Here is a 14503-nt window from a genome sequence, read left to right as displayed (position 1 = left end):
AACTGTCAGCTGCGAGCAGGTGCCTGAAGCTGCTGCTTGCAGTCATATACGGCTGCAGATAGATCCTCTCCAGCACTCCTAGTTTGGTAACATCATCAGTGCTAGAAGGGAGTGGGGTTGGGGGGGAGAAGGAGGAGAAAGTTAGGACAAAAAAGAAAAAGATAAGGAGGGAGAGGACTGTGGGGTCCTTTGGTGTTCTCTGAACACCAAAGGTGGTGGTTTTTAATTATTTTAGGGAATTTTTATTTATTTATTGTTTATAGAATGTTTATTACAAGAAATGTTATTCCTTTTTGCAAATGTTTTATTTGTGATGCAATATGTTGCTTTTAAGTGTTCAGACCAGGTTTATGTGTCTCAAAGTGGCTGCTTTTCTATGGGCAGGCCAGGTTTGTTGCAAGGCAGTGTGTTTCACTCTCCTTGTTTAGGTAATTCTGAGGTGGTTGATGGTTCTGTGAGCACCTGTCCTTTATAATTTTCCACATTGCCTTGATGGTTTTTATTCCAGTGACTTTGTCTTTCCTGTCCTTAGGCTTAGGAAAAAAATGGTTTCATTGGCAGTCTTTTGGGGGGGGGGGTTCTTATTTTTTTGGTGTTTTCCTAGCACTGTCATAGTTTGTGTGTGGGTAGGTGGGTGGGTGTGTAATGTCCCACAGTTATCTACGCATTAACAATGATCTAGTAATATTAATAATATCTAGTAATTAGTAATATCTAGTAATAACATCGTCTTGGCCACTCCCACCAGGTCACATGGGTGGCAGGCCATTCTCATCCGGTCACATGGGAAGCAAGCCACTCCCACAAAGGAGGCCACACCCACAGAGTAGGTTCGAACAATTTTTGAAACCCACCCCTGGTATACTGGCATTGCTCGCTACATGTTTGTATTCCTTGTACTCTGCCCTTGCCCTCACACAAGTTCTTGTTTCTATCCAGAAGATCTTAAAGAAAAATATACTCGGATTTGCAAAGATGTAGGAAGTAATGCCATTGTACATGACTCTGCCTTCCATATACTCACTTTAAACATCACTCATATGTAATAAGAGGGCTTTTCTATTTAAAACATTTTGAGTAGTCTACCCCATTAACTATTAAAAAGGAAGTTTTTTTAAACAAAAAACAAAAATACATTTTTATATACAGTATAATATTGGAGTGATTTTATTTTTGCACCAAAATATGTATGGGCTATATTCAAAATACTCATGAACCAGTTCTTCACTCATAATGTTTAATCATTATTATTGCTCAATCATTTAGTCACTTCCAACTCTTTGTGATGTGATGGACAATCATACTCCAGAACTGTCTTTTGGTAAATGAGTTCTTTTCATGCTCATGATATCAATAATGGTACCTAGGCTTCAGAGGTCCTGTTGATCTCTCTTTTTTTTTATTACCATCATTTTTTGCAAAGACGCAAGACTTTCTCCAAAGTCTTAATATTGCTTCATCTTTATGTATACAAAATACTTCACTATCAGTACTTTCCTGACCTGCTTTTTTAAATCTGTTACTGAATGACATGTTCTTCCTACTAATCAAGGTACTCAGAATAATTTTATCCAGCATGACAATTAGAGGCACTAATTTTCTTTATTCAATTTTTTAAATGATGCAAATTTTACAGCCATTTGATGAACAAGAACGCCCTTCAATTAATAATCTGCATCTTTCTTGGAAATGGTATTATTTTGCTTAGATTTGTCACAGTTTTTTTGCCCAAGTTTCCTTAATTCATGTTCAGTCACTATCTCTATAGATTTTGTAACCAAGGAAAGAATGTTTGTTATTACTTTTACTGTTTCTTCACCTATTTGTAGTTTTATACTTTTGTCTTTTAGCTTCAACACAAGATTACTTAAATCTTCCCTACCTAAGGGTATCATCAGACTATCTCAGATTATTGTATTTTTTACAAATCATATTTTTACTTCAACATTTTTATGATAAGTTCTGTATAAACTTAAATAGAACATGTGACAGTATTTAATTCTTACTGCATTCCTATTTCCTCTTTGAGACAGTTAGCTGTCCTATATTCCATTCTAACTGTTACTTCTTGATCAACATAGGGTTTCTTCAATTTGCAATTCAGGTGTTCAGCACACCAAAATTTTTGAAGGCTGTTCACAATTTGTTCATGCAGTCAGAAAACTTAATATTTGCCTTAAGGCAAAAACTCTCTTGGCTTTTCCATTATCCATAAGGTGGTTGAAATGTAATCCTGGATGCCTCCGCTTCTGAAACCAGGTTGCACCTTTGATAGTTCTTATTCCATATGCTGCTGAAGTCTGGGTTGCAACATTTTGAGCATTATTTTACAAGGATGATAACTACGTGCAATTATTTGGTGGTTGGATTATTCTTTACCGCGACAATTTTTTTTAGATTGGAATATAGATTGACCTTTTTCAGTCCTGCAGCTACTGCTGTGTTTTCCATATTTGCCTACAAACTGCAAACAGTATTTTAAGAGCATCAACTTGCAAGATTTTAAGCAGTTCTGCTTGTATTTTGTCTACTGAATGAGCATTGTTATTGATAATACTTTCTGAGGCACATTTAACTTTATTTGCTAAAAGTTACTGTTCTACATTGATCATTATCCTTTGTGTGGATCAGTGATTCAGGTTTTTTTTTTGTAGTTTTACCACATATTTATGACCTTCTTTGTTCCCTGCCTTCTTAGTCTTTTACTAGGTCAATCTTTGTGAAAAAATATTCTCTTGATTTCTATAATTTTCATTCGTGTGTGTATGTTTGTATATATGCATATGTATATATACACCATTTTTTTCTGCAACTCAAATTCTTGATTCCTTGCATTGCTTATTTACTGTAGATATTACTGCATTCCTCTTTTCTTTATACCCACAGAATTATTATTTTTTGTTTACTATGTACATGCAGATATAAAATCAAGGAATTTTATAGGAGAAGCATACAGTAAACATGCATATTATATTTCAGCAAATGTGAATTTCTTTATATGCAACTATTATCTGAAATAAAGATGCAAATTTAAATTTATAAATTTCATTACTTTTAACATGGGAAAGTATGTGTATGCTTTTATCACTTATCTGCAACCCCAAAAAACAATAATGGTGCCAAATGCTAATTAAAACTGCTTGGTATCCTATCAAAAATTTAGATCAAGCAGAAACCTTTGTACTTCTCTGTCTTTCCTAGATGTTCACATTTTCTATTTCCTTTCACCTTCCTAAAGCTAGACTTCAACAATATAACTTTAAACACTGGTAATATTTTCTAGAACTACAATACCCAGCTGTTGAATAATAGTAAAACAACAATGGCTATGAAGAAAAAATATATTTGAGGTTGTTGACCATGCCAAGGAAGCAGTATAGGATGTCATAACCAGAAATTGCCTGCTGAAAGACAGAAGGAGTCTCTCCACCCCACTTACTCTCTTGCAGAAACAGCAATTTATCCAAAGGCAGAATCTCATGCTGCTGTAAATATTGGGCAAAAAACCCAAAAGATTTATTTGATCTTAAGAGAAACTAGAGATATTGGAATATTGATTTTTAGCACATAGACAAAGTCCAGCTTTTTTGATGAATGAAAGTTATTTTTCATTTCTTCTCCCTTATCCGTTCTACTTTTATTCTCAAATAAATGAATTATATCAAAATTTTGTGGACTATTTCCTTTAACCTGTACCTTCTGGGCTTCCTTTGGAATTATGGAAATATCAATCCAACATAAGAGGAAAATATCAGATTGTAAAAGATTATCATCAATCGTTCGGTATCATTTCTGAAGGGAAAAAAATGTGTCATTTGCTTCTGTTTCATTACATTAATTAGAATTACTATATAAGACTTGATGATAGTTTGACAATTCATGATAAAATAAGATATAATAAGAGGAAAGAGTGGCCCTGGCTATGTTTCCTTATATACACTTGTTTTAAGGAAGAATCAGACAAATTTATGAAGAAAGAGTTAGTAGAATCTATTAAGCAAAACAATAAATGCAGAAAGATTCTACTGGGGTTTTTCCTCTACCGGGTCTTTCAATTTGGTGAAAATTATGTTACATAAATAAATTTACACAATAAATTTACATAATAAAACAAACAATATGCACCATCAAACCTTAAAAACAAGTCTGTAAAAACTGGTTAAAAGTAAATTAGCATCAAAATGAGTAAAAAGCAAACTATAAAGCTTTCTTACCTTAAAATTTACAAATTGAGCAAGCAAGCAGTTTAAATGTTGAAACAACATTTTCTTTTTCAGTTGTCTTCACTGCCTTTTGAAAAATAACAAATTAGGGCAGCCTTGACTCAAGGAGAGAGACAATTCTTTAGGAATAGGGTAGCCACAGTAAAGACCTTTTTCCCTTGCCTTTTGGAGTAAGTGTTGGGACATACAATTGATGTGGGGCAAGTGCTGGGACATAATTCAGGCAAATTAGCCAAAAGGAGGTGATCATAAAAATAACCAGGAACCATATAAAAGTGTTTAGATTGAATTTTCACTTTGAATTGTATTTGGAATCATGTAGCATCTCCAGAACTAATAATATATGACTGAAAGCATATGTAAGAACTATCAAGTTCAAGCAAATAAATTGTATCAACTTCAGTTTCCAATTCATCTTCAAAAGAAACAGAAGAATTGCAGTAATCCAATCTCAAGATGATGAGTTATGACTTTTAGTCTTCAGGGCTCCCTATTCCATAAACAGCTACAATTAGTCAAACTGGACAACCATATAAAATTGTTTAGTTTTAATTTGTACTTTGAATTGTATTTGGAGCTAAATAACAGCAGATATGAAGCCAGTGTTTCCACTAGGATTGACTCCTTGTACAGCAACCCCAATTCATAATCCATATCCATCCTTCCATAATGGAGTGAAGTCATTAGAAAATAGTGCCATCTCTACCTGCAACCCTCCAAGTGGCCCAGAACAATGCCACTGATAGTATCAAATACCTCTGAGAGGTCTAATAGGATCAAGATAGCTGATCTCTCTACCTCATGGGTCTGAAAAAGGTGATCCATCAAAATAACAATCTGGCTTCCACCCATTGCCCATTGTGGCCTAAGCCACAAATGAAAAACAAACAGATGAGATATGTAATTATACCTTCCAAGCTTTTAAATAAGATCGGAATTAGTGTTGTATAATAAAGCCAGATCAAGAAATGGCTTCTCTGGAAAGTGCACAATATTGTCTCCTTCACAGGAGCTGATGATTTCCCTTCTCCCAAAGAGTTCCTAAATGCACACATAGAAATACACACACACACAAACAAACAGAAAGATACACACACAGATAACCCTGTCTACCCAAACACAGGTGAACATGATTTATATGAAGGTGTAGAATTTATATTCAATGAAACACACACCTTTTTTTTACCATCTACAAGCTTAAATAAAACTCAGATGATTGTGACTGCTTTTGTCCCAGTCACCTCATCAAAATCTACATTTTGTTTTTTATATTCAACCCTGCAACATCTTCTTCTAACCTGTCTGAAAACACAGTAGTTTCCATCTTATTTTTTTCCCCCAACCTCTGGTAAGTAAGAAATCTTTTGATGCAATTTTCACCTCCGAGCCTGCTACATATTCATTCTGTATGCTATTTCTAAAGCTAGATTTGACAGGTACCAAATGCACACACAATTTGTGTCAAATTTATCTTGTTTTTCAGCCATGTCAATTTCTCCTAGGTAGCAGGGATAAAGGGTATGTTCTTGGCTAACAAGAAGATTGACAACCAAGTAAAAACTTTCATCACCTACAACAAAGGCAGAGACTGGCATTTGCTGCAGGCCCCGGACACAGATCTGAGAGGGAACCCAGTTCGTTGCCTGCTAGTAAGTGAAAGTTTATGGGCATGAGGGAGGGGAATACCCTCTTCTTATTATACAGTAACATAGCCTCTTTCCCCACAATGTTTTCATAGATTTTTTTTAAAGGCATTTTTTTAAAATTTGTGAGATGAAAATGAACTTATTTTTCTTTTCATGACATGTATATTCTTGAACCAGATCACTGCCTCCTCCCATAGTAAGTGACAATTTAAGCATGTGGAAAGGAAAAAAAACCCTTCTTATTATACATATTATAGAAGGAAATGGAGTTATTTTTATTTTAACTGAAAAAGAAATATCTATTCTTGAACACTTTGTCCAACTGAATCTTTTGAACAAGACACACTAGCCATTAGGAGTCAGGTCAAGAAGGGTGCAAGAAATGAGCTATTTGTCTAAGCAAATGGACTTGCTTATATTAATTTTTTGTGGTTAACCATGGAACTAAGTGCAGATAGCATTATCAGTATAAATTGTCCCCTTCATAAAATAGCATTATTTGTTGGAATCCAGGAAATATGCTTTCTCTGTTACAATTCCTGCTCTCTGGAACAGCATCCCTGCAGGAATCCATTTGGATACCACCTCAGTGACATTCAGAAAGTAATTAAAATTTTAGCTGCTTTCTCAGTCTTTAGGGCAGAATTGTGCTAGGGGTTTTTAAGGGTCTTTTATTGTTATACAGGTAGTCCTGACTTACAACAGTTCATTTAATGACCATTTAAAATTACAATGACACTGAAAAATGTGACTTATCAATGTTTTCCCACTTACTACCATTGCAATATCTCCATGATCATGTGATCAGAATTAGGATGCTTGGCAACTGTCTCATATTTATGACAGTTGCAGTTTCCCAGAGTCACGTGATCATCTTTTGTGGCCTTAAAAAGTCAATGGGGAAACCAGATTCACTTAACAATGGGGAAGTCAATTCACAATCATAGTACTAACTTCTTAATAACTGCAGGATTCACTTAACAGCTATGACAAGAACGGTCATAAAATGAGCAAAAGTCACTTAACAAATGTTTCATTTAGCATCAGAAATTTTGGACTCAATTATGGTCATAAGTCAAGGACTACTTGTATAGAGTTTGTTTTCTGGATTATGATTTGTTTCTTTTTTAAAATAGTTGCTATTTTATTTAGACAGTGAAATTATATCAAAACAGAATTTGTTTTATTTTTGTATCAGAGCAATAAGATAAAAGGATGGAAGAGGTGATTTATGGTATTATGCAAATTACAATATAAATTTAATCAATATAGCAGGTCCTAGAAATTGTTATGGCATATGCATGTTAATTCACAGTTAGTAAAGTAATAGTGGTGAATACAATAACATTCTTGAGTTAAACAAGGGGTGTAAGAACATTTCTGTTAGGATGTTGCTTTCTTCTAAGTATCCTTGATGCCCAGTGGTTTATTACCTTTTTAATGCACAAATTAACAGAAACGTAAAGCTGGCAGTTTATTTTTAACTTGAAAAGTGTGTTTAAGGAAAAGTAATTTACTTGCCTAACGTATTATTTTTATATTCATATATCATAACAAAAATATTGACTGCCAGTCACACTATTTGAATTTCTTTCAATATCATGGGTAGGATCCCTTCTAAAAAGGAATTAAAAAATGGGAAGTCCATCTTTTAATTTCCACCACAAACTATTCACTCAGATACACTCTAATGAAGATACATTTTATTCTCTCAAAGACATACAAATAAACATTATTTTGTTATCAGTTTCTTAACTCTCTCCTGTCAAATGAATGGTAAATGGACCTGATTACAGCACTTCTCATAGGTAATGTGTTCAGGCAAGTTTTCCCTTGGAAAGAGTGACAGATATACCTTGACCCTTTCCTTTAAAGAGGTCACAACAATACAGGTCCTGAACAAATGGTTTAATGTGAGATAGTATATTAGTGAGGATGAACTTGGAAGAGATATGTCAACCTTGGAAAAGTTATTCTCAACTTCCTCCCTTTTCCTGGCTGGCTCTCAAATTCCAAGACCATTCCCTCTTCTATAGAAAGATTTTTCTGAATCTTGTGAGCCATAAAAAATACTTACTGGAAAATGGACCTGCCTTTGTTTTCTTTTTATTGTTGTAGTCCACCTCTTTTAAATCCATAGGATACGTATGTGTAAAAGAGAGAAAGAGAATTAATACACTACCCTTGTGGCAGTGGTGGGTTCCAGATCCAATCGCAACTGGTACGCTGTGATGGGGCAGGTGTCCACTACGTGCATGCACGCTGTGTGCGCATGCGCACCCACCACCCGCAACGCTCCAGATGCTCGGAGCATTGCACAGGCGCTGTATACTCCATGTGCATGCACAAATGGCCCAGCTGGGTCAAATACAGGTAAAGAGGGCGGGCGGGTGGGTGGGCCCTCTGGAGCACCATAACGGAACGGTACCTGGTGCTCCTAGCAGGCACCAATACAGATGTACCGAGGCGTACTGGCTGTAACCCACCACTGCCTTGTGGTCAATTTATAAAAATAAAAATGAATAAAATAATGGGGAAAATGTTTTTTCTGATAAATACTGTAAATGTTAGAGAACTTGGACAATTATGTAATTCCCAGGAGTTACCCTTGGATTGGGTAGCTAATGCTTTAACTTGAGGAGTTTCAATGAAATGTTATAAATCAGGCTTAATATTTACGTCATATAAAGAATAAGCATGTATGTATCTGATGTATATACTTAATGTAATAATATAAACACATTCAATGTTGCCTAATTTTGGCAGGAGTAACAAAATATGATTCCAGAAAAAGTAGCTATGGTCAAGGAATGATTTCTATGAATATTAAAGTGTATTTATTTAATTTAATTCCAGTTCTGGAATTGAATAGATTACCCTTGGTCTAATTAATGGCCTTTCCTTTTTTTTTTAACATATTTTTATTTCAATTTCATAACATACAATCACATGTATACTATACATAGCCAATATCATATAATATTAAATAGTAATTACATCAGTTCCTCTTGTCCTCAATGCCCCAAAAAGATTAACACCCATTATTAGCTCTTCTACTCTCCCTACACCTCTTTCTTCTACCTCTCTCTTATTTCCTATCTTCCCTCCCTCTTCCTTTCCTACTCTATTTCCCCTTCCTTTCTCCTTCTTCTCTCTCTACATTCCACTCCTCCTTATCCTCAACCTCCTCATCTTCCCCGCTTACCCTCTCTCCTATCCCTCCCTTCCCACTTTTCTTCTCCCTTCTGCTTCCCACTCTTCCTTTCGTTGGTGTATTTCCGCTTCCATACTACTCTATTTCCTCTTCCTTTCTCTTTCTACTCTCTCCCCTTACCACTCCTCTTTATACACCTCATCTTCCCCCTTCACCCTCTCTCCTATCCCTCTCTTCCTATCTTCTGCTCTCCTCTACTTCCAACTCTTCTATATCCTGACTTCCCTCCATCATTTTCTACTCTACTTCCCCTTCCTTTCTCCTCTTCTCTCCCTTTACCACACCTCCTTATGCACCTCATCTTCCCCCTTCACCCTCCCTCCTATCCCTCTCTTCCTATCTTTCTTCTCTCCTCTACTTCCCACTCTTCCTCTCATTCACTTAATGTGTTTCGGTATCTGAGCAAAATCCCTTTTGTGTTGATGGTATTTATAATTCCATTTCAATATACTTAAAAAAGAAAAAAATAACAGTATACATGTACAATCATCCAACATCCCTCCTCCAGCTTAGTAAACTCCACTCCCTCCCCCCCTCCCCCCAAGCCCCTAACCTTCCCCCACCCTGACTTCCCAGAACCAATACAAGGTATAAATCTTTAACAAAAACAGTTTTAGATATACTTAAGAGAAAACGTAGAAAGTTAATAACATATTTGAATTCATATTACCTCCTCCTTGCTAGGCTTACTATAAATAATTTGTATTGTTTCTGATCTTAGTCATAAACTATCTGAAATTTCCTAGACCCATATTTATTTTGAATATAGTCAGTCCATTTTTCCCAGTCTGGTTTATATCTCTCATTTGAGTTATCCTTGAGATATGCAGCTATTTTAGCCGTCTCTGCTAAGTTTGTGATCTTCAATATCCATTCCTAACTAGTAAACAAATCTTATTTCTTCCAATATTGCGCCACCAACAATCTAGCTGCAGTTATCAAATGCAAAGTCAAGTTGATCTCTACTGCTGTAGAGTCAGTAATTATACATAACACCAGTTTTTCTCCTCTCTTGAACTTATTTCAATGCTTTTCAGTGGAATGGACTATAAATTTTGACTTATTGCCATCACTTAATAAAACCAAAACAACTTTTGAGAAAATGAAATTATGTTGTTTGAATAAATTGGAAAGTTAAGGTCCGAGTCCCAAATCTCAGCCATAAAGCACACTGGCTTTCAATCTACATTCATATATGCATACCTATTATAATATTTATCTTGGGGAAAGCAATATTATGAAAGCTGCAGAAGTGTAATGAGAAATAGTAAGCTAAACTAATAAAATCCATGACATAAGAAAATATAAGAAATTAGCCAAAACTAATTTACAGAAATAATATTGAAACTCCCCATTGTTCTACCTTTGCAATCTAACTTTATTTCCACTGAGCTTATACATTATCTATTATTATAATTTTTGTTTTGGAAGTGCTCATTCCTACAACTACATTTTCTCACTTTTCCCCTTCCTCTTAACCAATTGATCTTCATATATTTCTTTTGCTATTCAGTCCTCCTGAAATCTCTCCATATAACTCAACTATTTAATGTGCTAATATTGGTCATTCACTTTTTTATTCAGCTGACATTCATTCAGCATATTCACCTGTGTCTCCTTGTTTTATTTCACTTATTATTTACTCTGTTTCCATTGCTCTTTGTTTCTTTCATTCCTTGAAACAGACAATATATTATCTACGGTAATATCTTTGTATTATCAATTGCACATTAACATTTCTCAATTTCACTATCTTTAGTAAACATGCTATGAAAATAGATGACATTAATCTATTTCCTCTAATTTTCCACCATTCAGATATAAAGTTCAGTTTATTCTTTTAAGCTGAAACACAGCTATCTCTTGTTTTTTTTATTTATTAATTTTTAGGTCCGTATTCATCACTTCATTATGTAGTCTGACATGCATTGAAAATGATCAGCTTTTCAGCCAATAACATGGTATCACCTCCATAGAAATCTTCATGCACATTCATTTCCTGATCAATTATGTGTAATGACACCCAAACAATCCTTATTCATTTGACAATCAGTGGGATTTACCATAATCCTAGCTCTAAATTGAATTATTTACTATGCATTCCATTCTAATGTGGGCTTTACTTTCATCTTATACCATTCCGATTGCATTCAGGAACTTTCAACTCCATGCTCATAGAAAACATTTTCTAATTCAAGCCACTTTACTTATCATAAGCAATGCACAATAAGCTTTATCTCGCACAGTCATACACTCCTTAATACCCTTCTAAAGAAGAAAGATCTGGTCTGTACATCCTCTGCTTGACATAAAACTACACTGCACTTTCCACATTTTGCTATAAACTACCTCACATACCTATAGAGGAGAAAAATACATTCGTACTCCAAGCATTAGGCATAGATGCTGTCTTTATCTCATTAAACAAGCCACATAACCACTCTACAAAGAAACCACATATTGTAATATGTCTGTATTTGCAGCATATCCATGCTGTAACGTTTCTATACTTACAGCAGCCTTGCCATTTTTAACATTTTCACAGCTTTTGTGACTTCCTTTTCATCATTCATTTTCTTGAACATTAACACTTAGAACATTCATTTGAATTCTGGTCTTGATATATTACTGTCATCCAAGTACAGATATCTAAAAACTCCTGCTAGCATTCCATCACTTCAGTTTCATCCTAAATCATCTCTTCACTTTCATGTTCAATTCCATTCTCTCTGCTGGAGGCTCCTTATTTAGCCTTCTTCGCCTACTTCTGTCTTTTTAAAAAAAAAAAAAATCCCATCAAAAACTTAGCATTTTCTTCAAACCTCATTTCAAGTGTCATATGTGGTTTGTGTGAAGATAAAATTAATGGGAAGGAAAGGTATTCTGATAAACTAAGCAATATTTTTCTGCCAACAACTAGTTGGCACAAGTATGCTTCTTTTCAAATTCCTTCTCATGCACACAGTAGATAAATCCTTAAAGCAGTAATAAGATAAAGAATTGTGATTTCCCGATTTTAACTAAAGCTAAGTTGAAGAAATCTGTTTTAACAAAAATGTTACTTTTGATCCATCTGTTATCACATTATAGTACATTTCAGAAGTTGGAACCAAATAGACTAACAAAGGCCATAGACATATGTGAAGAGGAAGGGAAAGTGGTCCTATATTGTAACTAACATCTGGTGCTCATGCTTTTGAATGTTATGGATTGTGGATTCTTTCCCAAGGTTTATGCTATGCTATGCAATGCTATGCTATGCTATGCTATGCTATGCTATGCTATGCTATGCTATGCTATGCTATGCTCTCTCCAGTACTGATTAGCATCTCCTTGTTTGTTTTCTTCCAAGCCATATTGCTCCCTTCATCTCCACCTGAAGGTTTCAGAGAATCCTTACACTTCTGGTAATATTGCCAGTCGTGATACAGCTCCAGGAATCATTGTGGCCTCTGGTAAGAAATCTTCCAGTGCTATATAACAAAAGTCTACAATTTCTTATTGCTATTTAAGTGGAACATAAAAGTTCTAATTTTCAACTTGTGGTTCAAAGGTGACACAAAGTAATAGTAATAGATCTATTTCAAATCTCATTTTTTTTCCCATGAAGAAGTTTGGCCTGAGTCAAATCAATGTGCCACATCTTCTGTCAGCAAAACAAGGAAGATAACAAAATTGATTTAACAAAACATAACAAAAGAGGTGGGAAATATTTGTTTTTTGATACCCTTTCTTGCTGGCTGCTGGCTATTGGCTATGAAATTGAGTCTTGCCATGAACCTATCCTCATTTTGTAAGATTGGTGCAAGAATTGCAATGTGCTTAACTAAGTAATATATATGAAATTTTATACACACACACACACAAACATACATACATATGTACATTTCTGTTTTATAATAAATTGCATCCTTAAGTCATCACTGTTCGACACAATATATATTACTAATAGCACAAAGATTTCAGTTTTGTTTTACATTTAAGTTTTACAGATTGGGGTACTTTTCTTTACAGGTAACATTGGATCAGAGCTGTCAGAAAATGATATCAGCATGTTTGTTTCGTCTGATGCTGGAAACACTTGGCGACAAGTGAGTAGCAATGAAAACATTAAGTGGTCAACTGCGGGGGAGAGTGGTGTGAAATACTTCCAGGAGCAGTTTATTGGAGCATTTTGCTTGATTGGGCAAAGCAACTGTTAATCTCCATAAAGAGGCTAATTTTCTGTTATCCTCCACATTCCAGTCCTCATAAAACTGAGGATAATGTGGCCTGGGAGCAGATAATTTTTCCCCCAGCCATTCTCTCTGCAGTGAACTTTGAGCATGTGTTGGTTTTGGGCCAAAAGTTAGTAAATAACTAATATACCTATGATGATTTTATTTAGTTGGAATTTTGTGTGCTTCAAGATTTCCTTCCATTGTTTTCATGTATTTCCTTTTTTTGATAGATCTGTTTATATAATTAATGTTTTGCTTACATTATTCACTTAAAAAGAGAGAGCATCCCTTCATAGTTACCTCTTGAGCTAGCACAAAATTTATTAATTTCTCTATTATTTTCAAAGCATCTTCCTTTTTATGCTTTAAGAGATAGGCTGAAGGAAGAGCCTAGGATTCGGTCTGACTAGTGGCAGCCTATCTTAATTACTTTTTACTTCCAAGGGGAATCTGTGCAAAAAGGTCTGACAAGTAAGATTTTAAATGATCACTCTTCCTGTATGTAAGAAGACCAAACTAGAATCTCAGTTTAGGGCATCTGTCCCTTTTTTGTATAATTATAAACGTTACCATTATAGATATTATATATTAATGGAAGACTCACATATTTTCATCCTGTATGATATTCTTTAGCAGTACTATGGCACCTCAGTAGTTATTTTAATTCATTGTCTTTCTTTTCCCTTTTGTTTAATCCTACTCTCATTATTTTATGGCAAGAAAAATGTGGTTCATCATTTACATGCTATTGTGCATTCTCATTTATAAAGTTATGCTAACTTAATTCCCTGGTTACAAAACCTTTGAAAAAAGATGTTGTAATGAATGAATGAGCCTGATTCACTCAGATATGTGCTTTCTCCTTCCCATATTTCACCCAGGCACCCAAAACTCAAAATCTCAAGGAACAAGGAGGAGATTATCTTGCTGCTAAAAAATGTCTGGTGACAGAAAAATGGGGTTGGAGAGTGGGGATGGGTTGATATGTAACTAAACCCCTTTCCATTGGCTACAGAAAACAAATGTGTAATATAGCTTAAAATGCGGGGAGGAGTAAAACTAGCGCCTTACCCAGGAAAACCTCCAAGGAGAGTCCTACAGCCTCAGGAATCTTGAGCCTGGGTCTTGAGGCTGAAAGGATAAATAATTATAGAAAGTAAATCTGAAGGAGTTATGTAGGTGATCCCAGATAGAGAGAAC

The 14503-nt window shown here is 35.0% G+C and overlaps 1 protein-coding gene across 3 annotated transcripts in view; it reads left to right on the top strand.

Moving 5' to 3' along the window:
- Window positions 1-14503, top strand: part of LOC106537730 (VPS10 domain-containing receptor SorCS1) — a 565787-nt gene that overhangs the window by 461337 nt on the left and 89947 nt on the right. For all 3 annotated transcript variants that reach the window (XM_087725812.1, XM_087725810.1, XM_087725813.1), the window contains exons 10-12: window positions 5726-5872; window positions 12436-12538; window positions 13098-13174. In XM_087725812.1, coding sequence (XP_087581938.1) covers window positions 5726-5872; window positions 12436-12538; window positions 13098-13174 — 327 coding nt within the window. The remainder of the gene's footprint in view (window positions 1-5725; window positions 5873-12435; window positions 12539-13097; window positions 13175-14503) is intronic.

The sequence above is a fragment of the Thamnophis sirtalis genome, unplaced genomic scaffold (assembly GCF_051295495.1).
Source record: "Thamnophis sirtalis isolate CommonGarterSnake01/CBP01778 unplaced genomic scaffold, rThaSir2_p1.2 scaffold_11, whole genome shotgun sequence".
NCBI lineage: Eukaryota > Metazoa > Chordata > Lepidosauria > Squamata > Natricidae > Thamnophis > Thamnophis sirtalis.
The sequence above is the reverse complement of the archived record's forward strand: the minus strand, read 5'-3'. Positions and strand labels throughout refer to the sequence as shown.